The sequence below is a fragment of the Durio zibethinus genome, chromosome 5 (genome assembly GCF_047325235.1).
Source record: "Durio zibethinus cultivar Kanyao isolate XHJ-2024 chromosome 5, ASM4732523v1, whole genome shotgun sequence".
Taxonomy (NCBI): domain Eukaryota; kingdom Viridiplantae; phylum Streptophyta; class Magnoliopsida; order Malvales; family Malvaceae; genus Durio; species Durio zibethinus.
The window spans coordinates 31,839,829-31,865,496 of record NC_143166.1 but is presented as its reverse complement, the minus strand read 5'-3'; the positions used below and the strand labels follow the sequence as shown (position 1 = coordinate 31,865,496).

The following is a 25,668-nucleotide window of genomic DNA, read 5'->3' as shown; positions in this document are numbered from 1 at the left end:
AAAAACAAAAAAAATAAATATATATATATATAGTAAGGAAAAAAGTTTGATTTTAATTTTTTTGTAAAGGCATGTTGGTTGGATTTTAATTTTTTTGATAAAACTTAAGCAGTAGGGAAGATTATCACATCTCTAAAGTCATGGTAAATTGCCAATTCAAATTGGGATTTATGGATTCATTATATTTTTATCTATGATTTTTTAGACTTATAGATTGCCTACCAATGAGGCAATGTGAAAGGATTCGAACCTAAATGTTAATGCACCCAACATTCACATATTACCACTTTTGTCAACTCTCGTACCACTTTAATTTTTTTATTTTCTTCTCTTTTATTTTGTTTTTTTTTTCTAAAATTTGGTTGATTTGAATATTGAAAGGTATTCTAAAATACTATTTTTTATATTTTTCTTATTTTTTATGACAAATTTAACATACATTTCATCTTAAACTTTGACGGGCTTTTCCAAAGAAAAAAAAAAAAACAATCTACATACTCTTAAACCTGTTGTGCCTTAAAAAAGGTGGCAAAAACTGAAAAAAAAAAAAAAAATACTTGTAAAGAAGAAAGGTTATGAACAGCACCTGATGGAAGTGAAACCTTCAATTTGAAGTAAATTAAAAAAAAAAAAAGAAACTTTTATTTAGTTTAATTAGACCCTTGAACTAGACGAGATCTTTTTTGACAGTTGTCTATAATTAGCTTTGATAATACTTTCCTAGGGTCGCTTTTAAAAGCCATGAAGAAAATAAGTGTGACAAATATTATTTACTAAAATTTCATACAATCTTTCGGGATGGGAAAGAAGATATAGAAATTACGAAGGATTAAAATGAAATATGAAAAAGTTCGAATGATAAAAGATGGTAATAAGTCCAATTAGGTTTGAATTGTCTATTACTAATACAGTAGTAGTGGCAGTCAAAGGTCAAAGGTCAAGATATACACAGAGGATTGTGCGGGTCCTGGTTGTTTCTCCACCTCTGTATTCGGGTTGACCAATTAAAAATTAGCCCAAAAAAAAAAAAAACCGTGGATAACATCGATAGGATGATTTATAAAGGAAAATACTTATAATTTTTATAAGGTACGTAAAGATTTTATTAAAAATGAATAAATAAAATTAAAAATTAAAATTGATAAATTACAACATTTTATCATATAGATTAATAGCATAAAATTTAAAATTTTTAATAAATTTTAATAAATTTATTAAATAAATATTTTTAATAAAAATATTAATAAAATTTTTATTATTGAATAAAAATATATCTAAATTAAATTATAAAGAACTTTTTTACTAATCTTTACATTAAATTCTATTAATTTATTAATTTAAAATTTTTATTTATTTATTTTTAATAAAAAAAAATGATAAAATTTACTTAAAAATTTTCTAGTAAATATTGTCCGTTTATAAATGGGTAGGACCGAACATAATTGGACGACGTTGATCAAGTGGGTCCCACAATCCTCAGTCTATGGTAACCAAAATGCCCTTTCCACTTTTCAGTTCCCGCCCAAAACAGAAATAAAATAAAAAAATTACAGACCTTGACTGTACGTCAATCTATTGTTTGTGAAGCTTACTTGAAAGTTGAGTTTATTCGTGTAATTTTTTCAGTCAATTAAATACAAGATTAAAGAGATTTAGATTTATAAGGGTAAATTAAAAATTTTAAAAATAAAAAATTAGAGTGAGAAACAAGAATCTGTCGCATGTTTTTTGCTTTGGAGCCAGTGAATTGGACCTTTCTTGTCTTTCTGTCTTTGGAGGCTGTGCTCAATTACGTTACTTGGGAGCCTGCTAATGGAAACTAATTTCTGCTTTTATTACTCTCAAATATGAATTAAAACCATGGTGAGGCCAACTGTTGTTGTTCAGCATAACATGTATTTAGATTCCCTATTTAAGAAGCACCTAAAATTTGGGATAATAATGATTCTTGGATTAAATTTGATTTTTTTATTAATTTATAATAATATAAAATTTTAAAATATGATTTAAATTTTAATTGAATTTTTTTTAAATTAATTTAATTCAAATCAAATTTTATTAGTTTTATTCGATTTAATTTATTAATTTATTAATTTTAAATTTTTTTATATATTACTTAATAAAATTTTTGATATATTTAAATATATTTATATATTAAATAATTATTTTTATTTTATAAAAATTAAAAAATATATATAATTTGATTATTTTTTATTTTTTATATTTTCATTTAAAATTTAATTTAATCTTAATATATTTATTTAATATCTGAATTTGATTTAAATTAAATAAAAAATTAATTCAAATCAAATCAAATTAAATAATATAATTTTTAATTATTTTTTATTTTTTTGATTTTTTTCTTAGTCTATTTGAAACAGAGCAAAGAGAGAAAGAGCTGGAATAATCGGTGTTGTTTAGAAAACAGACGTGTGTTGGGGGACGGTCCGCCCCACGAGCAAGGCCTCCCCCCCTACGACCCTGCTGTCTCCGGTCAACCGCGCAATGCATTGCCGCTACATCCTACACAATATTTGCTTTCCCCGATGCACGTGCAGAACAGCTTGTGTTTCCAGCTATAAAATAAATAAATAACCTTTGAGAGAGTGAGCATTGTTTTCTTTCTCAAAAATCTGAAACAACAAAAACAAGATAAGAAACAAAATTTTTACTTGGGTTGCTTGCTGCTGTTACAATCCGTGCTTTGCGCCCCGAGTACGGAATTCTCTGATTCCTTTCAACATTATCCAATGGATTTCTGATGACTCAACACATATCATCAATTTCCCTTTTCTGCGTACACCTTTTTTCCCTTTTTTTTTTCGTTAAGTATTTTTCAACATTTTAAATAAAAATATTAACAAATGCTTAATAGTACTAGTTAGGATGATATTTTAAAAATGTATTATTTTTTTGAATTTTGGTAAAAATAAAAATAATGTATTGAATGCAAAAATATTTTTTTAAATAATAATATCTTACTTATCATTTAATCTTATATATATATATATTATATTTATGAGCGTGAATCGAGAAATTTTTTTATGTTTTTCGTTTGCTAAACAGAATCTAATCACAATGGACTTTACATTCTTTATAACTTAATGTTCATCCAATTGGATACTACAAAACAAAGAGCTTTAATTTACCAACAAATTACCCTGTTAAAATATTTTTAAAATTAATTTTCATTAACCGGACAATACTGCCTGTAAATTCATTTCTGCTTCCCTTATTTACTATAGCAATTTGTTATGTTTTTTACTTTTAACCACACTACTTTCATATAGAAATACACTGATTATAATTTCTAATGTAATTTTTTCAAGTTTTCAATACTTACAAATGGTAAAAAAAAAAAAATTATAGCAAAGTGTTTAGGAGATAAGTCACACTTAGAATTCACGAAAACACATTAGATAACTTATATATACATATTAAATATTATTTGAGTCAAAAAACTTAAATTATTAGGTTATTCATATATTTATAGTATATCTCATTCAAATTTTTTAGTGATATAAAATTTTTTATTTGTACATGTGAACTTTATCTCAACAATCTCTCTTATTTATTTGTGAGTTCTGATCAAGTCTCACCTCAAATTTTCTATGCGAGTAAGTCCTATCAACACTTATTTTGTAGCCAAGCAACTTTATATCTTTGATGGTCTCAGTGCACCTTAGGCCCAACATTCAACATTGTCTTTTTGTGGGTTTAGGTTATCTCAATGCCCATTAAGCTTGAACTTAATCATAACACACAATTTTGTTGACTAGATTGTCTCGATGCTTCCTATTCACTTGTGAGTTTTGATTAAATCTTACATCAGCTTTCATGTATGAATAAGTCCTATAAACACCTTTTTGAATCAAACAACTTCACATCTTGGATGGTTTCAGTGCATCTTAAGCTTAGTATTCAATCTTAACTCTCTATAGGTTTAGGATGTCTCAATGCCTCTCAAGTTTACTCAATCATAGCACACAATCTTGTTGCCTAGGTTATCTTAATGTGTCTCAAACTTGAACTCAATTATAGCATACAACTTTGCTGTTTAGGTTGTTTTAATGACTTTCAAGCTTGAACTCAATTATAGCACACAACCTTGCACTCTATTATAGATTGACTCAATACATCGCCTTTTTAGGTGTTTCAATTTCACATACTTGCTACATTCAAGTTGAACTTTCAGCTTTCATATCAGTTATTGGAGAGATAAATCATACTTGAAACCCACGGAGCATGCTAAAAAACTTATATATACATGTTAGATACCACTTTAATCTAAAAGTTTAAGTTATTGAGTTTTTGGGTCTTAAGATATCTCATTGAATTTTTTACTCATATGTGAATCTTATCCCAATATAAAGTAAAAGGGATTTAAATTTTTAAATCGTAATATATTCATAAAATACGTTATTTTCTTATATTAGGATTAATAAAGATTCAGACACAATTTTTTAATAAATAAATAATTATTGTACAAAATGCTATAATTTTATAAAGTAATTTTCCATTTTCTATTTTATTATTATATTAAAGCCATTGGTTAATATAAAATAAGTATCTAATTTATAAGAAAAAGAAAAAAAAATTATTTTTTTTAAAAATAATATTTGTCAAAAAATATAAAACACAATCCTTGAATTTACTCTTAGAAGCTTGAACTTGAGTTAAACTGTAAAAATAATTCAAATTTGCCGGAAAAGCAATGTGCCAATACCTCACATTCTCAACGGTTTATAAAAGAAAAAACTTAAAACGCAAAAAACGAAAAACAAAAGTGCATGATGTAGAAAGACAACAAACCATAAGGACTCAATTGCAAAAAAAAAATTCCAACCCATGATTAATGATGGCATGAATCTTAATCAACTCTGAAAAAACAAAACAGTAGCAGTAATAAACAATCAGTCCCACTACACTCTAGTTGTGTTTTAGTCGATGTAAACAGAAGTTAGATCTTAGGCGGGAAAAGAGTGGGACCCAAGAAGTGGCACATTTCCTTTGACCAAACCCTTCCTCAATTTTAACTCTTGGTTAGGTTCCAGAAACCAGACTTATAAATGCCACACGTGTGGCCCTTCAGATAAGGGCAGACCTCCTCAAGCTCTCTTTCCCTCTGTCTTCCCAGTCCCATCCCACCACCCCCTTCTAGCTGTTGTGTTGGGTTCTTGTCTCTCTCTGTCCCAAAATTTTCATACAAGTGTGAAACCAAAACCAGGCTCCATACTAAAATTCCACAGAATTTTCAGTTGTCTCGCCGCCAAACTGATCTACTTTTCTTTTCTTTTTCCTTCTTCTCTGGAGATGCCTGGAAGTATGGAGCCATTAGATTTGGTTGGTGTTCAAGTTCCTTATCATTTCAGGTGTCCTATATCACTTGAGCTCATGCGTGACCCTGTTGCAGTCTGCACTGGTCAAACCTATGACCGAACTAGCATCGAGTCATGGGTTGCAACCGGTAACACAACGTGTCCTGTTACTCGAGCCCCACTCTCTGACTTCACTCTCATCCCTAACCATACCCTTCGCCGCCTTATTCAAGATTGGTGTGTCGCCAACCAGGCCTTTGGTATCGAGCGAATTCCTACCCCTAAACAACCTGCCGAGCCTACCATGGTTCGATCCTTACTGAATCAAGCTTCCTCCGTTTCGAATCCATTTCAGTCTCGTCTTTCTGCTCTGCGTCGACTCAAGGGACTAGCCTGCGATTCCGAGAAAAACCGTTCCATGATATCCTCCCATGACGCACGTGAGATACTCATAAGCATCGTATTTTCAGATACTGGTTCCGGTTCGTCGGAGTTGAACCAGGAGGCACTTGCACTTTTAGTAATGTTTCAACTTACCGAATCCGAGTGCGCATCAATCGCTTCGGATTCGAAAAAAGTAATCTACCTATCAAAACTCTTGCTCCATTCCTCTATTGAAGTCCGAGTCAACTCAGCTTCGCTCGTCGAAATCGTTCTCGTTGGAACAAGATCGTCAGATCTGCGAGCTCAGATAAGCAATGTAGATGAAATCTTCGAAGGCGTTGCCGACGTATTGAAAAGCCTCAACTCTTACCCACGCGCGTTAAAAATCGGCATTCGAGCTCTTTTCGCTTTATGCTTAGTAAAACAAACCAGGCACAAAGCGGTTCAAACCAGAGCAGCCGAGACTTTGATCGACCGGTTAGCCGATTTGGATAAGTGCGACGCTGAACGAGCTTTGGCGACGATAGAGTTATTATGCCGGATCCCCTCGGGGTGTTCTGCGTTTGTTGCACACGCGCTAACGGTTCCATTGTTGGTCACAACAATATTAAAAATTTCGGACAGGGCTACGGAGTACGCAGCTGGTGCACTCCTGGCACTGTGTTCGGAGTCGGAACAGAGTCAAAGAGACGCGGTAAGTGCAGGTGTTCTGACGCAGTTGCTGTTGTTGGTTCAAAGTGATTGTACAGACAGGGCTAAGAGGAAGGCTCAAATGCTGCTTAAGTTGCTTCGGGATTCGTGGCCTGAAGATTCTATCGAGAATTCGGATGATTTTTTGCTTGCAGTGAAGTCGTACCCTTTTGAATGATACTGCTTATTAGATTTTTTTTTAAGAAGAAAAGATTTTGATTTTGTTATTTTTGTTTAAATGAACAGAAAAAAGAAAATTTCAGGGTCTTAGATGAGGTAACATAAAGGAGTATTGTAATGTTCTTGTATGCAATTTTGCACGTAAGAATTTTTGTTCAGGAAAGCAAATAAAAAGATAGATATTTTCTCGGTACAAATTACAAACACAGTACAGAATCAGTTTCAGGCAATCAAATGTAACAAATGTGTTAAGTTTAGAGTGGAGAATAAACGTGGGTCTACTATCTGATAACTGGTTATAGAAAGCTGATCCTTATAAACCACATTCATATCTGAAAATTTGTCCCCTGGAATCCAGACCCCTTCATCGTTCCTTTTCTCTCCCTTTTTCCTATTTTCTCCCGAGGCCTGACAGTAAAAAATGTGGTTTCCTTGTTTATTTCTTGGTTTGGTTGTACTCTGTTCATTCCTGGCTTTCTTTTTTCTCACTTTCTGCACAGGCTTGATAGGGAACATCGAAAGCTTGGAACTGGGTTTTGACCGAGGACTGCCAATATTTAGCTTTTCATGCTCGCAGCGTGCATGCGACAGGTCCACAGAAGAATCATGGGTTGCAAACAGGGAAGGGTAGGGTCCACATCCCAAGTTGAAATGGAAAAATAAGTGTGTGGCTTGAAGATTTGGGGAGATGATGGGTCACATGTTGTTGGAATAAAACCATGGATGATGGAATCACATGGGCTGGTTAATGTTCTTCCTCCCTGTGAGTGATGGCTACTAGTGCTCACATGCCGCGAAAAACAAATTGTCACCATATTTTGATTACAACAACAGATTGGAAATTCGTTTGTCTCTGCGCCTTCTTTGATTTTTGGAGCATTTGGGGCTCAACCAATAAAGTCTTCCCTTTAAACTCTTCTGAATTTGGCACGAGTAGAATTACCCACGTGTTTTATAGCTTGGAAATAGTTTGCAGAAGAACACGTCGATCTTTAGATGATGAAAGTTTTTGTGACAGTATAGCTCTCCGGATTGGTTTAGGTTGACGACAACCACAGAAAAGCTTCATGAAGTTGACTAGTGCTTTGACACATTGCTCGAAAACAACCAGAGCCAGAACATGAACATATTAAACGTTGCCAGTGCCATGACCTGCCAACTGCGTCCAGACGACGAGTCAACTGGGGTAGAACCAAATTGTTGTTTAGTGGCTTTTAAACTTGTAGTAATAACTAATAAATTCCCATTGCTTTTTACAGTTTTTTCCCATCGTTCTTTGTAATTCGAGTTTGGTTTGATCAGTTATCGATCTTTGTGTTGCATGGTAGCTATAGAAAGTATGAAGTAATTATCAAGGTTTATCCATTCAAGGTTGTGAATAGGGAACAATGGAAGAGCAACACCTGCTTTTCTCCAACCTCGTACAAGACAAGAAATATATATCTGTAGTCTGTTTGGGTATGCTTTTGTGCCATAAAAAGTTTGGGGCCTAAGATTAAGCTTTGATCCTTCATGTTTGGGATTTCTTTTGTCTAAGGAGATCTTTTCAGAATAGGAAGACAAAGATATCCAGATTATATGGTTGAAATCGAATTTAATTTAATTCAGATTTTTTGAATAATACGTAATATTATAAAATTTTAAACTCTAATTCGAATATGAAATAATTTTTTTTTTTGAAATTGATCCAATTGATTTGAACAAAATTATTCATGTTTGGTTCATTGATTTTTAAAGTTATATATATATATATTATTTTAATATAATTTTTAATATATTTATATATAATTATTATTATTATTTTATAAAAATTTTAAAAATATAACAAAAAGCTAATAAAAATAGATAATTAGGTTCGGATCAATTTTTTTATTTTTTATATTTTAATCTAAAATTTAATCTGAATTTAATATATATATATATAGATATTTAATATTCAAACTTAATCGAAATTGAATAAAAAAAATCAATCCTAACCAAATTGAATATTACAATTTCAAACAGATTTTCCATTTTCTTGATTTCTTTCTCATCCTACCTTACTGTTACTTCTTTATGTTTCGGGCCGAGGAATCACCTTATATAAGACTGAACTTGACATTGATATCTTCATTTCTTAGCCCAATTCATCTCACTTTTGGTTGTAGATTATGGTCCACAAAACATTAATATTTAAGAAAAGGACCTATAGACCCAAAAGAGCAGAGTTCAAAGACGGTTGGAAGGCCCAAACCAACAGATTTTAAAGTAAATTAAAGTTGAAATGACTAAGTTCTGCATTTTATTTCTAATAATAATGTCTATGTAAATGATATATTAAGACCACATATAATTAGTTCCTAGTTGTGGTTACCGAACAAACACAAGTCACGGTGCATGGATCTGTTCAATCAAAATAAAGCCTGTTTCACTCATCATTGCCTTCTTCACAATACCAAATTATTCTCATCCATTTATAATCATTTGAAGAGATCAAGAACTGATTCACAAACACAGGATCATAGGGTAGTTCACAAACCAAGTCATACAAGGTAATAAAGCGATTCGTAGTTATATAGTTCGAAAGGATCTTTGAATATTTATCCTTTTTCTTTTTTTTTAACAAATAGATGATAATGGTGATTTACTCAGTGTCGAATGGTGCACGTACATTTGGAGAGTTCGGGCATCATTTGTCTGCCACCATTGTCAATGAAGTACGAGGAGAGAGAGATAAGATAGGAGTTGAAAATGTTGTTATGCATTAAAAAAAAAAAAGTCATCTTACTAACAATATTTCTAACTGCAAATTCCGAAGCACGAAAGCCTATAGTTTCTGGATAACATGATAATAGGTTTGAGTTTCAGCCTTCAACTATGGACTATATATGGAGGGAGGGTAGCTGGAACCATAACTTCGTTCTAACAAACAAAGCTACCTTTCAGTATATGTCGAAAAAAGGCATATGGAGATAGCCCATTTGCTCCACCTCTTACAGAAAAACTCTGATAGCTTTTACTGAAAGAAGCAATTATATTTGAGGGTCTAGTTTCTAGCATGATCAGGAAGAGACCCAGCACATGATCTCACCTGCAGCTTGTTTGAATGATTCTTCGACTTGAAATGCCTCTGACAGCTGATTAGAAGCTCCAGTACTTGCCTGCAAGTTAATACACATCCAACATAGAATTGGTGTAAGATACAAATGTAAATTTGGTGCTAAAAAACATTTAGTTCAATCGATAAAAGGCTTTGATTCTTAAATCAACAAAAAACTTTTTGGTGCAAGTTTCCAATATGTAAAGAAATATGTAGACTCAAAAAATTTGAGGCAGAGATCAGAGAATTACTAACTTAAATGCGCTTGAATCATAAACATGCTCCGATTAGACTCTGAGGAAACATGCACAGATATCACCTCTATTTTGTGCTTCTCCAAAATATAACAAATCGTGCTGAAGATCCCTGGTTTCTTTGGTGAACACACGCTTATTTGTTTCTTTACCACATATGTTCAACACGACGTTGGAAGAAATCCAAGTTTGAAATAGTAAGGGAAATTGAGAGACTGAAAGAGAATTCGAAAATTTTGTTACTCTAATATTGGCTAGGTCACTAGAAGATACTTGATCAGACATGAATGCCTCCCTGCTTGAATCAAAAGCTTGCTTTTTGGTGGTCATCATAGGGGGCCGATAATCAAAATTAATGGAACCTTGGAGTCTCTCTAGCTTTTGTTTTTGTAGCTTTTGGAGAGTTTGTTGTAGGGTTTTGATGTCTTTTACTACTTCATCAACTATGGTCGATTTGTCAGCCTGTACAGAATAAATTCAATGGAGTAAACCCAAGAAAATAAATAAATAAATTAATACTACTAATCTAATTCATCAAATTCTAATTAACTATTCAAATCGTAAGATTAGTTATATATTATTCTGGTAATCAACTAAAACTGGGATTTGGAAAATTATGCAGATTATGACAACTCAGCTATAATAAATACACTTCCATCCATGAAAAAGGCAATGTGAATACTCATTTAATTAAGCATTCTCCATAACTGAAACCTAATATCTTCATATTAAGATCTCAAAATTTGTCAAAAACTAAGTTAAAATTTGCCCGCAACCTTAGAAGGAACCAAAATACGTACCAACAACAGATAGGTGAGTGCTTCTGCTTCCTTTTGGCAGCAATGTTAACTTCAAGAAGTTGCTCATTATGAATGATTATATCTTCTTATTTATTTTCATAAAAATTCAGCAAGACAAAGATGTTATCTTTGTTTTTTGGTTACCTTAGGAGGTAGCTGAGGAAGCAAAGCATGGAGGTTAGAAAACAAGTTCCTCATCTTCTTCCTTCTCTCTCTTTCTATCCATATATGCATCTCATGATCTGATTCACCACCTCCTCCACTACTTCCTTTCCCATTCCTTCCAACTCCTCCTCCGCGGTCTCTCTTATTATACTTCTTGGTCTCGTCTAGCAATAAAGGTTCTTGTTCTTGCTGGTTTTTACCGTCAGATTTCTCTTCACTATCTGCAGTACCACCTGAATTATTATCTGAATTGGATAAAGCTGCCCATGACTGGTTTTCCCATAATAAGAAACTTTCATGGCCGCCTTCTTCAGACATGGCCAAGTAGCTAACTAGAAAAGAGGTGAGAACATGAGAAAGAGAAGAGAGGAGGCGTTTCAAAGGTGGCGAACTAGGAAGACGGAAAAGGCAAAAGAGGGAGAGAGGGATTGTGTTTGAGGAAGGATGGAAAGAAGAGCCCAAAATACAATCATAAGACAATGCCGTTACTGATAATAAAAAAAAACGTATATATATATATACAATGCCGTTACTGAGAATCAAAACAAAAACGTATATATATATATATATAGAGGGCCGAGCCTAAAGCGCGTTGTAACGAAGGTTTCTTTATCTACATTTGAGGGTTCCACAACTCATGATGACCCCACCTTATGTTGCCATTTGCCATTTTCTTACAAGACCTGTTGTTTACGATTACGTGCCCCACTCTCTCTCACAAATTACGGTACTTTGTCTTCGACTGTTTTTGAAAATACAAAGAAAGTTTAAACTTGTTTGGGGTTCGAAACATTGTTAATAATTGAAAGAAAGAGAGTTTATGTCTGGAATCAAAGTGTGGTGTTGACGCAGTAAGAGAAAAACGGCTGCTACAATCTGTAGAATGCAGAAGGAAGATGGAGTGATGATAATGATGATGATGATGATATAATAATAACAAGAAGTAAGAAATAATTTTGATAAAAATAAAGAAAACGTGGATGCGTCATCATATCAAACAGCCAGAAGCCATTTACATGGCCGTCATATATCACTAAAATCCTAGAATCATCATCATCATCACCATCAAATATCTTTCCATGAAACTGCAGTTCATGCCTTTATCCCTTTCATTTACATTGCTATACTAGAATTGCATTGGATTGGATGCTTGATTGCTTAGCATTTTTTTTAATGTTGGAAATTTTTTTTTAAGACAAACGTAAGCCTCATACTAAAAATATTGCTACTTCTTTTTATGCTGAATATTTCATGCTCTGCTTCTCCTTTATCTTCTTTTTCCACTTTGTTTTTTATCATATGTCCAAGCTTCGATACTAGACAGACAATGCCAAAACTATCTCATTGTTTTTTTTAAAAGAAATGGCTTCTGAATAATTACAGGAGAAAGCACAACATGCGGCATCAATGAACTAGGTTATTAGCCTCAACAGTCAACAACATCTTATTCCATGGAAGAGGCAGGCTTTCCATTATAGCTAAGAAAGGAACCCCATTGCCTCTGTAACAAGGGGATTGATTTGGGCAGTAAACACAGTCACGACTTGCTGAAACATAATGAACTAATGTCGACATTCTTAAAGCTTTGATAATGTCATAAATATTATTTCGAATATGTTATCATCGTCATGATGCATTATGCAAGTTATTCCACAAACTCATCCTGCAATTCATAACATTAACAGTTGCTCCGTTCATGAGCAAGAAAAGCCGGTTTAGATCATATACATTCCACCCAATTATTGGATCCGATGACCCATGAGAAGAAAATTAAGGTTCTGGCTCTGACAACACCCTTTGCTCTCACTTAAGCAAGCCTGTTGTCTTACAAATAGGACACAGGTTTTTTAGCATTAACCACTGTTTGATGCAGTTAGTGTGGAAGTCATGTCCACAATCCAGTGTCCCCGTATTATCCCCATCTGCATATTCTTCCTGCCATTGTTGAAGTTCAAACAAGGTAAACAAGACTAAAACTAACAGGTAAGATGAATGAAGATATTTAAAGCAGCTTATCTACCCTCATCTAGCATCATACCTGACAGATACAACATGGTTCCAATTCTTGTGCGGATTCTGTTGTAGTGGATGAATACTTCTGCTGTTTCATCGACTTCAGAATGGTTTCCTCGTTCAGTCCAGTGCTCACATCTCCTATGCGTTCTTCTAATGCCAACAATTCCTAGTGTTCCAGTTGCAATGTGAGAAGAATAACCTCCAATGTGAAGTGATACAACCTAAAACAGCAATCCCTTTTTACCTCATAAGACATGTTATCAACATCAAGGCGCATATCTCTATGTCTGTCATGTGTTTCAGCCATACCATGATATATGAACGGATCAAACAGCATATAATCCTGAAAGGGCATCACACAAAGATCTAATGTCATACATCATATAATGTAGGAAAGGACTAACAATTATCCTCAGACAACTAAGCACTTTCTAAGCTTCCACGCGGGCGCTCCACTAATAGAGCTCTTTATCTCTCATTTGGTGGAAATCTGTTCGGAAAGTACCTAAACATGTATTCAGTATTTTCAAGGTTGAGAAGCTGATTCTTTTCCTTTGTGGGACCAAAGAGTGCAGCATCCTAGTATAATTTTATCCATAAAAGTTAAGATTCAAAGATTGCAAGAAAAAAATTTTATCTTAAAGCATACCAATTACTAAGCCATGCATGTGACCCGATAGCCATAAAAAACAAGATTAGACTATAAGGCTTGATACAAGGGAACATCACCATATCCCCACATAAATAGCTTGTTCAACTATTGAAATAATCTAGTCATTAATCTACGGACATCAATAAACCTCCTATGCACCAAATTATCCAATAATATGCTTTGCCTGAAATCAACTCTGACAGATCATTCAAGACTAAGCTAGTAATATAAATCACACAGAATTTGTTCTCCATAATAAAAACATATCCTACAATACTGCATTTATCCCAACTAGTGAAAGGAGGCTGATAAAGAATCAGAATGATATTGTATCTGCTCTTTAGCACCAATATGTCTCCAACTTTTATCGTTTCCTTGAAGAGCCAATATACATATCCACCGAAGTCATCTAACTGCTTGAAGCTACTTAGTTTTCAATCCAGTCCCAAGAAATAAATTCATTTTCAAAGAAATCAAAGCTCGTTAAAGTGCTCTTATAGCAGTTTAATTGTATCTAGAGAAGATATGGTGTGAGAAAATTTCAATAAATGGGTAAGGACATGAATTGCATAGAAACCACATCACCTATTGATAAAACTGTTGAGCAAGATAAAAGGCAAAAAGAAAAGCAAATGAATTTTTTCAAACCTAGCCAGCTAAATCATTATCAATGTAGCCAAAGAAAAAATTAATCTCTACTGCAAGCTCACAACCTTTTTATGAAAATGTCATGGCAACCTAACAATTGCATGAATCAAAAACCAAACCTCTATTCGTAAGTTATCCCCCCTGCGCATGGCGTTCAAGACTTGGCGAACCTGACACATGGAGAAGAAAATAAGCAGTAAGTTATTGGCATGTTTTCTTAAGTTCAATTGCCATTATAGAAAACACTATAATTTTACTAGCATCTATCTTTAATCTCAAAATTAATTGGTCAGCTTCTGTAATAGACATGATTTTCTGAAAAAAAAATAAATTAACAAGCTAAGAAGCAAAACAATGTAAACAGGTTATGTAACAGATATGAATTGCATAATTAGGAATTGAGCAAAATGGAGATGGTTTCAGCACTTGAAACAAAAGTAAAAAAGAAGAGGTAAATAGAAATATCCAACATCCAACAAAATTGAACAGATGAAAAACCAAAAAACAAATGAACTTAACCTGGTCAAGAGAGAACTACAGAGATGTCACATTTTAGTAGGAGAGGGACTAATAAGCCACATGATTGTCGTAACTTTCTAAAAAGCCACAGCATCCAGAATTGCATCATGACATTTCAATCTATTATAAAAATGGCATGAAAGTAATGCCAAACTGATGACTCATATGCATGGGAACTAAATATAGACTAGATGAACATCCCCTGGGTCTAATGGAGTATACAGCCTTGAAAAGCTTAAAAGGAAAAAATGATCATTACAGATGATCCAAATAGCTTGTAGAAATGCTCATATGAATGATGTAATAACAAGCCTGATTTACTACAGGTTGTTCTATTTCTTTTTAGAACAAAGTCATTTTCATGTTTTCCTTTGGCTCTTTTTTTCTCAAATAAATAACGTTCTAATATTAATGCTAGAATATCATATAAACTTAGAATTATGTCCAGATATTTGAAGATGACATGGTTCAGAAAGGGAAAATTTACATCAGAATATGATTAGATTGAGCACTAATATGACATGTTCACCGCATTGATTAATTCTGAAAGTGCAAATCATAAATAGTTGCCATGATACCAAGTATGAAACTGCAAAGTAAAGGGGGAAAATTAGACAACTACACAAGTTAACTTTTCACAAAATAAGCATAAGATTGCGATATAATTTTAAAGGAAGAAATATTTTGATAAAAATGAGGTGGATGTAAGTTTCAGATAAACACCTACAAACTGATAATCTGGGGGGAATATCAAAAATTAAAAATAGAAAGAAAATAATCCATGAATCTGCTTGTGTCCTTCTTGACAGTTCAATCTAAAACAAATGGATAAATAAAGCAATGTACATACCGAATACCCTATGCAAAATGAATTTGTGAAGAACATCAAATATGAAATGTGGAAAATAAAAGAAGAATATCAATAGCAATTTAGAAATGAAACTAATGTCTTCTTAGAAATTATTTATGATTTATATGTTTGTTTGTGTGAGTATATAAACCATATGTGTCTGTGCACACAAGGGTGTAAGTTTATATGCATATAAACACAATACTAAATACTACATTTAAATGCACATCATAGAATAGGATAACTACAATAATTCTACAACGCTACCAATCATCATTATCTAGAAAGCCAAAAGTGTTACTATTTAGTATTAAAATTAATTGAAAGCAAACCATATTCAGGTAGCCTTAGACATATAAATGCACAAAAACAATGAAGTTAAAAATTAGCAAAAAACCCCTTAAGAACACAAACCTCAGATATTAGCCGGCGTCTCCCTTCAATATCAGCAGCCAAAGCTCGCAATGAGTGGGGCATCCCAAGAATATCATCACCTTGTCTCTCCAATATGAATGCTGACCTTGGGTATGGTTGATTATTACCTTGGCTGTTAGATCCAGATGGCACCAGTGTCTCCTGTGAGGAAGCAGAAGGGCCTGAGGAAAATGGTGGAAAATGGCCACTATGACCACCAGATTCAGAATCAATTGGAGGAAATAAAGACCAAGGAGCAAATTCTGATAGTCTTTGTTGATTATGTATTGGCTGGTTGTGAGGAGGAATCCAGGCAGGGGTGGGCAAATGATGGCTGATTGAACTAGGCCCAGGTCGATTAGAAGATGGAATACCTCCAGAAGAGCTAAAATTTCCAGAAGCCAAACTCCAACCTGTTGGATCTTGTGCTACATTTCTCATCTCAGTTGCTGGTACAAACATGGGATGCTCTGCGTTGTATCTTGGGATATTTCTTATGTTAGGTTCCTCCCGTAATGCAGCAGCTCTCTCTCCAGAATTACTAGAACTTGATGGGTTGCCAGCTCTTGAACTGGAAGTACCATTCCAAGGGAAAGGATGCACATTTCTTGGCACAACAGAAATAGTCCTCATATGAGGTTGAGTAGGGGGAGAACTAGAATTTCCTGCTATTGCTGCTGTTGATCTCAAATCTAAAGAGTCACCAAATGGGGCAGCTCTAGGGTGACTAGGAAAGCCAAAACTAGAATGCGCAGCAACCCCAGTTGATGATAAACTATATGGTAAAGATTCTTGTTGGTTTACGGGATTGGCTCTTCTTAAACTTGAAGAAGAAAATGCATCACTAACTACTCTCATACCTAGCCCCACTCTTGTATTCAGCTGATCAGGAGGACTAACATTAAGGAAATTCCAAGAGGGTGTTAAACTCAAGCTGCTAGAAGCATCATTATGAGGAGTAACAGCATGCCATGCAGCACTGTCAATTTGTTGAAAAGAGCTGGAAGTACCATCAGAATAAGACTGTCCAGAAGTACCTTCAAGGGCCTTCCTCTTGCAGGATAAACCCCAACTGCCCAAAGAAGAGCCAGAGCCATCATTATTTTCGTCCCCCACATAATTAAAGCTTCCAGTTGAACTACCGACATTATCAGATGAAACAGAGGCATTAGACATCTGCTCTCTTTCTAGTCCAACTGAATTGTGGAGATTAGGACCTATACCAGTTGCCACACCTGACCCTCCATTTCCACTGCTGCTAATAAATCCTTCATTTAGATTCACATTCTGCGGGCTATGATTAGAGCTGGAACCCTGCAAATATATGGGCCCACTTCTAACCTGATTGCCACTCCAACCACTATTCAGTCTCCCAGGAAAAAAGACATTCGGTGGTTCGATCTGCCTTTCTTCTGGCCTTGGAGCAGCCCCAACACAAGTACTATAAGATGAAGACCAACCACACTCTATTTTTGTTCCATCATCATTAAGATGGTGATTTAGAACGTCCTGCATCACCTGGTTTTGCATTGTCAATCTAGAGCTTGGTTCACCAGAACTCCAGCCACTAAAGCTCTGAACTTCGGGAGTAATAGTGTTTCTATGCATTGTCCCACCAGAAGACACTGTATAATTGGATAACTGAGGTTCCACAGGATTCAGCGTGTTATGCAAAGAATTTGGTCGACCGATATTAGTGTTATTGGGACTAGATCCCTCATCAATGTTAACAGTTTCAGGGAAGGAATCAATGGTGCCCCCCTGACCTTGCATCAGGGACAATATCTTCCACCTAGAAATATGTCAGGGATGCTGAATATTATTCCAATTTTCCAAAACAAATGCCCATTCTAGCTACAATGTCCATATTCTCATTTCAGAAATGAAAAAGGAAAAAAAAAGTGGGAGAGGCGTTATCTAATGCAGGAAGAAAATTATGTAAAGTATTTTTTAAAAAACCACAATATTGCAGCCCAAACTTACAAAATAAATTCTGAAACTCCCGAGTTTTATAGCTTTCCCAGGTCATATAAGATTGACCGATTCCATTTGGTGTGTCACGTATGTCAGCAAACGAAAGTCCCAGCCAGTAAACATCTTGAACTTAAAGAAATAACTGCCTCAGTGACAACAGATATTGGTTTTTGACAGGAGGAGCAGGCAAGAATAACTTCATGTTACATAGCATGCAACATGAAATCCTAAGAAATTCAAGTAGATCAAAATTAAGTTAAATACTGAATATTGGTCTATCAAAACAAAAACAGAGTACCAACAGTTCTAGTTTATAACATGCCAACTCAATTAGAGATCAAGATATGAACTGATATCAATTGAGAGGTAGATGGTTTTAAGGAAAGCAGTTGATTGACTACTTCTTTACCCCCAGAGACTTTCTGCATGGCATCCATAAGGCAGTAAATCTCTGGCGCAGGACACCCCAAGCATAAATAGTAGATGATCTACTACATTAAGTTCTTGAAGTAGGAAGCAGCAAATAACAAGAAGAGCCAAATAAAAAGAAGATTAATAGAACTTAACCAGCTAAAAGAGAATGTTTACAAGAGATCACCTTTGAGTCTATCTCAAGCATCACCTAATGAGGCACTGGTAAAGGATAAAATATTAATATGCCCAAGATGAATGACTGTTATGTCTTTCCACTCATAACCCCCCCTCCTTATACATTATAATCGTTGGTTTATCAATATATTGAAATGACTCAAACCAGTTGAACAAGAAATTATTATAGTTTTTACTATTCATATCCTACTGTCTTGAGATTTAACATACTTGTGGCTGTTACTTTGTTCTTTTATCAGCATAGTGCCTCTCGTGCAACATAGGTTACACGCAGGATAGGTACTCAAACTCACAGCTCAGAACCGCACACATGAAAATGCATCAGAGCATGTACAAAACCAAGTTACCTGAACTAACCAGCTCAAATTTAAGGTAAATTATTTTTAACACTAATTAAACCAGCCTTTTCATCAACTCATCTGCTGAACATTCATATTCAGAATGACTTTGAGAGACTCATAACTGTAAATACAATGCAAATTTAGATACTTGGGTGCAAGATGCCAACTTTAAGCCAGCTTAGCAAACCAATCTTTCTTCCAATATCTTTTCCACCTTCCATTTTGAAATATAAAGATACTCTATTCACAACCACTCAATTCATGTGCAAAATCACGATGTTTTAAAACTAGTCATTCACATTAAGAGCAGAGTCAACCAGTCAAATTCACGGCACTATGACCAAATGGGAACAAACCAAGGCCATTGCCACAAGCCTACAACTCAACCATAAATTTCTCAATATCTTCATGCATTGTCATCCATAACCAGCTGCAAGCTAGAAGTAAAATAGAGAAACAATGGATGAGCAATGAAAGGTAACATCTGATAGAAGAACAATGATATTAAATTATTACCACATATAATGTGCTCGTTATTTAACACATAGCTTCGGCTCACAGACAGTGAAGAGTTCAAAATCTTTTGGTGAAGAACATTCAGGCTTTTGCACGAAATGCTTCGAGGCAAAACTAGCAGATCAAAAGGAATAAAATAAAGAGATAGCAAGAAAAGGAGATCAAAATGTCGCTTCTTCAAGCCTCAAATTACAAAACCAACAAAATGTAATATGCAGAAGCAGGATCTCAGCCATCTAAGTATGCAAAATTAAGTATCTGCATAAAAAAAACACAAACTTTATCACATTGACAAATCCATAAAACTAAATGGAAAAAACCCCAAAAAAAGTCTTTTAGAAATCATGTAAGCCGCTTCTTGTACTAGTAAAGCTTTGGGTTTTGGACAAAAAGCGATAAAACAAGAAAACCCAATCCCGTTTCTTCCTCTTTTTAGTAAAAAAAAAAAAAAAAAAAAACCAAATTAGCATCAGAAGATTAAATTGAAGAATGCCTATATCCAAATATTTGAACAATTTTTTATTAAAAAAATTAAAATCGCAAATGCTTGTAGATATAAATACCCAATTAAAATAAAAACCCAACATGGGTCGACCTCTATCCCTCATATTCTTTCATAAAAATTGAAGAAAAAAATAAAGTGAACAACCATAAAGTTAGCAAAAAAAAAAAAAAACTAAGAAATCCCATAAGGTAAAATTAAACGATCTTAAAAATCAAACTAAGTTAGATCATTAAAGCTAATATATTTTATTTTAAAAATTGCATGGATTAAGAGAAATACCTGCAAAAGAGAGCTGAGACGATGAAACGAAAAGCCATACAAAATTGGGTCTTTAAAAGGGTATTAAGAGAAACAGTCGTCGGAATCAGCGGCGTTTCTTCTTTTTTTTTTTTTTTTTTTTTGGGAGTTCTTGGACTTTTCTCTCGGTCTCCTTCTCGTTGTTGTTTTGCTTTGTGTTCGTTCAGTTACTTTTTATTTCTGACGACAGAAAAAAGAAAGAGACAGAGACACATAATATCAGAATAGGACAAGATCAAACCACTGAAACAATGGATGAGAAACAGACGAAGCGAGCAACTTGCATTTTGTTTGTAACATTGGCTTTTTCCTTTTTGTACAGTTTGTAAAAAAAAAAAAAAAGGTACAATTTTTAAATAAAGAAATAAGCTTTTGTCTAAATTTTAAGATTGAGGGTGAGATCAGTAGTGGTGGTATTGGTGGGAGGAAGGTGTCTTATTTTTGTTCTACACGTAGCTTTCATGCATTACCATTGTCCCCATTTCCCTTTTGTTTTATTTTAGTGTTATTATTATTTTCTGTCTAATAAATAAAAGAAAAAGAAAAGTAGTAACCCTGAAGCTGAGGGATCTGCCATTGATGATTGGGGAGACAGCCAGCGCAGCAAGGGATAAAGTATATAATAGCAAGCAAAAGGCAATTACTTTATTTCCAATTCTGTGAAGGGAGGATGCAATTGGGCCGACCAATGCTTGGTTCGGTTGGATAGGCAAACAAGGCTTTAGAAAGCCAAGAGTGGTTTTGGGTTGTCCCAACACCCAACATCATTTCAACACATTCATTATAATTATTTTAATAAATTAATATTTAATAAATTTATAATTTTAATTTTAATATTTGTAATTCATGACTTTGTAAAAAAAAAAAGTTATAAATGATAAAATTCATGTTTGGTTTGAAAGATACAGAAGAATTATGGGAATTTTAAAGAAAATTATCTTTCTAATTTATTAGTATGCAATTATTTGATAGATTAATATCTTTAATAATTTATTATTTACTTCAAAATTATCAAGCCAATATAAAATTTTAAATACTAATTTATTTTTTTGAAGTAATTTAAATATCTTTAACAAGTATTGATAGTACTATAAAGCATCCTAAATTTGGTAGTACTGCCTCTCTCATTTTTTTTATCCATCCTTTCTTTTTGACATGTTTTAAACTTATGTCTTATTTATTTTTTTAAATATCTAAAATTATTTTTTTATAGTTTAAAATTATTTTTTATGATTTTTTTACTTTTTAATATTAAAAATAATGAATTTTAATTTCATAAAAATTTTTTAATTTTAATATTATTTATATTATTTATCCCTAATAAATTAGAATTTAATCCTTTGGAGTCACAAGAAAAGCCCATTGGATCATATAAATGGACTAAAGCCAACCTTATTAAAATTCTAATGGACAACCCAAAAAATGCAGTGGAGGTGATAAGAGTTTGCAAAACTCACGTGCCCCAAACGAAGGTTCCAAAAAGGTACAAAGCCAGATGTGTCTAAGTATTTGGTCCTCTCTGATTCACCCACCCAGCACTCTCTGACACAAATCTCGATTTCCAAGAAGACCAAAATCCTCATTCCCCGACAAAAAGGCTTATTATGGATCCCCGGGAATTGTCAGTTTTACTCTCTTCCCTTGTCTCTCAACTTCTCTTATTGCTTCTGCTTTTGTTCAATTCAAACAATTCCAATGATTTCGTTTCGGATGGGAACACCTTTTCCATCCTCAACTATTTGCTGTCGTCGCAAGAAATCGCCGCTACTCTTTCCTTTGTTTCTGTTTCCAGGAAACGGAAGAGAACCCATTGTCCAGAATCTGATTCTGAACCCATTGGTGAAGAAGGCGACCCCAAACTCGGACATCGACTCGGCGATGACCGAGACAGATTCGGCTTGACTCGGAATCCTGACTCGTTCAAAGCCTTCTTTAGAATGAAATCTTCCACCTTTGAATGGCTCGCTGGATTGCTCGAGCCTTTGCTAGAGTGCCGTGACCCGGTTGGTTCACCGTTGAATCTATCGGCTGAGTTACGGCTTGGTATTGGTTTATTCAGGTTAGCCACCGGTTCAAGTTACCCCGAAATCGCTCAACGATTTGGGGTTTCCGAGTCAGTGACTCGTTTCTGTGCTAAACATTTGTGCCGCGTTTTTTGCACCAATTTTCGATTTTGGGTTGCATTTCCTAGTCCAGAGGAGCTAAAGTCTGTATCTTTATCTTTCGAACAATTTACGGGGTTGCCAAATTGTTGCGGTGTTATTGATTGCACTAGATTCAACATTGCAAATGAAAACAATGGAAGCATTGATAGCATTGCTGCACAGATAGTGGTGGATTCATCATCGAGAATTTTGAGCATTATTGCTGGTTTAAAGGGAGATAAGAGAGATTTTAGAGTCCTTAAATGTTCAACTCTGTATAAAGATATTGAGGAAGGGAGGTTACTCAATTCAAGCCCTGTGCTTGTTAATGGAGTGGCTACAAGACAATATTTGGTTGGTGATAGAGGGTACCCTTTGCTTCCTTGGTTAATGGTACCTTTTGTTGATGTGGTTCCAGGGTCAAGCGAAAGGATGTTCAATGTGGCACATAGTGCAATGCGTGTTTCAGCATTGAAAACTATTGCTAGTTTGAAGAATTGGGGAATTTTGAGTAAACCAATGCAAGAAGAATTTAAGGCTGCGGTTGCTATTATTGGGGCTTGTTCGATTCTGCACAATGTTTTGCTTATGAGAGAGGATGATTCTGCATTGTGTGAAGGGGTGGGAGATTACTTGGTGCATGATCAGAGCTCTCAGCACTACGAGGAATATAGCTTGGAGGAGAATTCAATTGGGAAAGAGGCTTCTGCTATTCGAGCTGCATTGGCAACAGAAGCTAGAGAAGCTCATGTTTCAAGTTTGGTAGGGGATCCCAGAGGTTCAGTATAATTGTAGCTCAACTAGATTGCTTGATTCAGTTTCAGAGTCTAAACGTTACCAGATTCGGACCATTGATGATTCAACAATTTTGAAATAGGTAATTGACGATTCTTTTGCTCATTTGAAACAAAAATACTTTCATCAGGACTAGACATTTTTTCTTCCTGGCATCACTCATGTCATGTCAACAAGGTACTCCTTCCTTTGTACCAAATGATTTTTGAAGATGAATCTATTTCAGCTTCCTACATAGATGTCAAAGAACAACATTAACGAATTTTTCTGTCTGATTGTAGTAGTATTTATTAGATGGTAGCTATTTTTGATTCAATGAAAAGCTTGTTCTTTGTTTTCTGGTGCAACAAGTCTTTTGCTCTCTATTGAGAAGTGGAACGGTAGATGATAGACCACACATTGCAAAGTAGAGCTGTGACCATGATTTAACTGAAATATGACATAAGATGGAGAGAATTTGGCATAGTCAACTCATTCTGTTACAGTCAGTTTTCCCAGTTTCAAGTTCCTTCGTAATTTGATTATTACTTTTTTTCCAAGATAGATGTATGATTAAGTTGGTTATGATTTAAAACGACTGAAAAAACAGTTGGCGTGCTTGGATACCCACTCTGAGGGAAATGTAGCTTTCCTCACCTTGACCATTTTAGGACCAAATGTGGTCACTCTGCGATTCCAGAACCTCATGCAGCAGAGTGCTTTGTTCTAGAATACAATTCAGTTTAGGGTTGAAATTTGGATACTCGCTGAAATGTATTATTGGAGACTTATTGCTTAAAAATATGATATAGTATTTGAATTTTTGAATGATACAATCAGCAGGGAACTCATTTGATGCAAGCAGTAGGATATTGCGGCTTTTAACTGTGTGATTTGACTTATTATGTATCAGTATCATCTTTCATTTCTGAATCCAGTTTCACAAACTTTCAATTCTTCTTCCAAAAGTTGGTGACATGGAGTAATTACAAGGAGAGTGCTGTAAAAATGTCTTACAGATCAGACTTCTCCTCTGTGGAAAACCTAGACAATTGTGTGAACTGTCTTTATTGGCAGAAAGAGACACCTGATTCTAAAACACTGCTGCTGCATTCTGCTCATCAGCCCAAATTTACCTTGTTTTTGAAGTGCTACAAGCAGAACCAACATCTCAAAAAGGCACTGTTTAAAAGAAATTTCAATTGCCGAGACCTCACATCTGAAGTCTAAAAAAACCAGGATTCTTCATTGTTACCTTGCACCAATCAATAAGAATCTCATAGATTTCGATATGCTCAAAATAAAAAAGTTTGAAACTGAAGCATAGCAAGAAAAAGCAGTGTATTTGATGTTTACCAGACAGAAGCTGGAAGATTTTCAGATTGTGGATGATCAAAATATGAGAGAAAAGATCATTGTCAACTGATGCTACATCTTATGGCTTGAAATTTGTGGTCTATGCGTTAAAGACTCAAGGTACACCGGGAACAACAGAGCTGCCGGCGGAGTAAAAGGTTGTTTTGGCTACAACAAAGACGGCATGACTTAGGAGTTTCTTTTCCATTAGTATGATCACTAATTTAGTGTTATCTGGATTCTGGAAAGAAATTAATTAATGTATGTCTGAAAAAAATAAAAAATAAAAAGCCTCAATTTATAAAAGAGTGAAAAAATGAGATAATTTCAAGAGATCGATTATGTTGTATTCTAAGCACTTGGTAAAATTTTGCCGAGGATACTGACCAACAAATCCTCAAATTTTGGCAGAAAATTTGACAAAAAGTTTTTTTTTTTTTCTTATAGAAGTACAAAAAGGTGAAAATAAAAGAAATATATACGTAAATTCATGTGATGCCATTAAAATGTGTTAGGTAATGGGTTGAGTGGCAAATGGGCTGGTCCCTTCAAGGAAACGCTACAACTACAAATCAGCTTCATCATTAATACACAAATAGACAATACATTCGCTCTAGCGGCGATTTATTCGATTTTTTTAAGTGACGTATGAAATTATAAAATTTTAAATTTTAAATTTAATTTTTATATAATATAATTTGATTGAATTTAAATTAAATTAAAATTTATCATTGATTTATGAGTTTTTTAACTTTCAATTTTTATTTATATATATATATATTATTTTAATAATTTAAGTATACAATAAATATTTTTATTTTATAAAAATTTAAAACATATATAAAAACTAATAAAAATATATAATTTAATTTTTTTATTTTTTACTTTTTTTATTTAAAATTCGATCCGAACTTAATATATATAATATCTAAACTAAATTCAAATTGAATAAAAAAATTAATTCAAACCAAATATTGCGATTTTGAATTAATTTTTGGTATTTTTGCCTCTACTGCCTATCAAATATTACAAATAGGATAACAATAAAGCTAAGATTTGTTATATTTTAAGTTTTATATTTGAATTCGTTTTAATTTAGTATTATTATCTAAATTTAAATCCATTTAAATAAGCATTATTTGTTTAAATATTTGAATCTATTAAAATATTTATATATTTAAAA

The 25,668-nt window shown here is 33.8% G+C and overlaps 2 protein-coding genes and 1 pseudogene across 10 annotated transcripts; 1 reads left to right on the top strand and 2 right to left on the bottom strand.

The window, feature by feature from the left end:
• The first annotated feature begins 4,928 nt into the window (after positions 1 to 4,928).
• LOC111282435 (U-box domain-containing protein 26-like) lies at positions 4,929 to 8,009 on the top strand. Its single transcript, XM_022870510.2, is given in 2 exon segments — positions 4,929 to 6,534; positions 6,537 to 8,009. Coding segments are annotated over 2 exon segments (1,251 nt in total). The 5' UTR covers positions 4,929 to 5,313; the 3' UTR covers positions 6,567 to 8,009.
• A 1,555-nt stretch (positions 8,010 to 9,564) lies between these two features.
• On the bottom strand, positions 9,565 to 12,445 carry LOC111282870 (uncharacterized; annotated as a pseudogene). Its single transcript, XR_016342000.1, has 6 exons — positions 12,296 to 12,445; positions 11,847 to 11,955; positions 11,597 to 11,746; positions 10,850 to 11,358; positions 9,907 to 10,367; positions 9,565 to 9,712 (listed from the first exon to the last, which is right to left on the bottom strand). The product of XR_016342000.1 is annotated as an uncharacterized LOC111282870 (transcript).
• On the bottom strand, positions 12,445 to 20,399 carry LOC111281815 (E3 ubiquitin-protein ligase MBR2-like). Of its 8 annotated transcripts, XR_016342337.1 has the most exons (9): positions 20,194 to 20,399; positions 19,410 to 19,523; positions 17,953 to 19,330; positions 15,970 to 17,761; positions 15,193 to 15,294; positions 14,306 to 14,356; positions 13,131 to 13,229; positions 12,909 to 13,052; positions 12,445 to 12,805 (listed from the first exon to the last, which is right to left on the bottom strand). XR_016342337.1 is itself a non-coding variant. In XM_089761149.1 (8 exons), exons 4-8 carry the CDS (start codon positions 17,740 to 17,742, stop codon positions 12,674 to 12,676), a joined length of 2,199 nt encoding a protein of 732 aa, XP_089617275.1. In that variant the 5' UTR covers positions 17,743 to 17,761; positions 17,953 to 19,330; positions 19,410 to 19,667; positions 20,194 to 20,399; the 3' UTR covers positions 12,445 to 12,673. The 8 variants fall into 8 exon arrangements, 6 of the variants coding, with proteins under 6 accessions (XP_089617275.1, XP_089617273.1, XP_089617276.1 ...); XM_089761149.1 differs by lacking the exon at positions 15,193 to 15,294 and having other exon boundaries at positions 19,410 to 19,667; XM_089761147.1 differs by lacking the exon at positions 15,193 to 15,294 and having other exon boundaries at positions 17,953 to 18,170; positions 19,410 to 19,667.
• Positions 20,400 to 25,668: the final 5,269 nt, after the last annotated feature.

Bases quoted from the DNA above. Each gene is read 5' to 3' on its own strand.
- LOC111281815 (XM_089761149.1), bottom strand. From the start codon at position 17,742: ATGCAAGGTCAGGGGGGCACCATTGATTCCTTCCCTGAAACTGTTAAC. The intron at 14,357-15,969 runs GTTTGTGTTCTT...TCCATGTGTCAG, and splicing joins GACGCCGGCTAATATCTGAG to GTTCGCCAAGTCTTGAACGC. The intron at 12,806-12,908 runs GTATGATGCTAG...CAACAATGGCAG, and splicing joins AACCATGTTGTATCTGTCAG to GAAGAATATGCAGATGGGGA.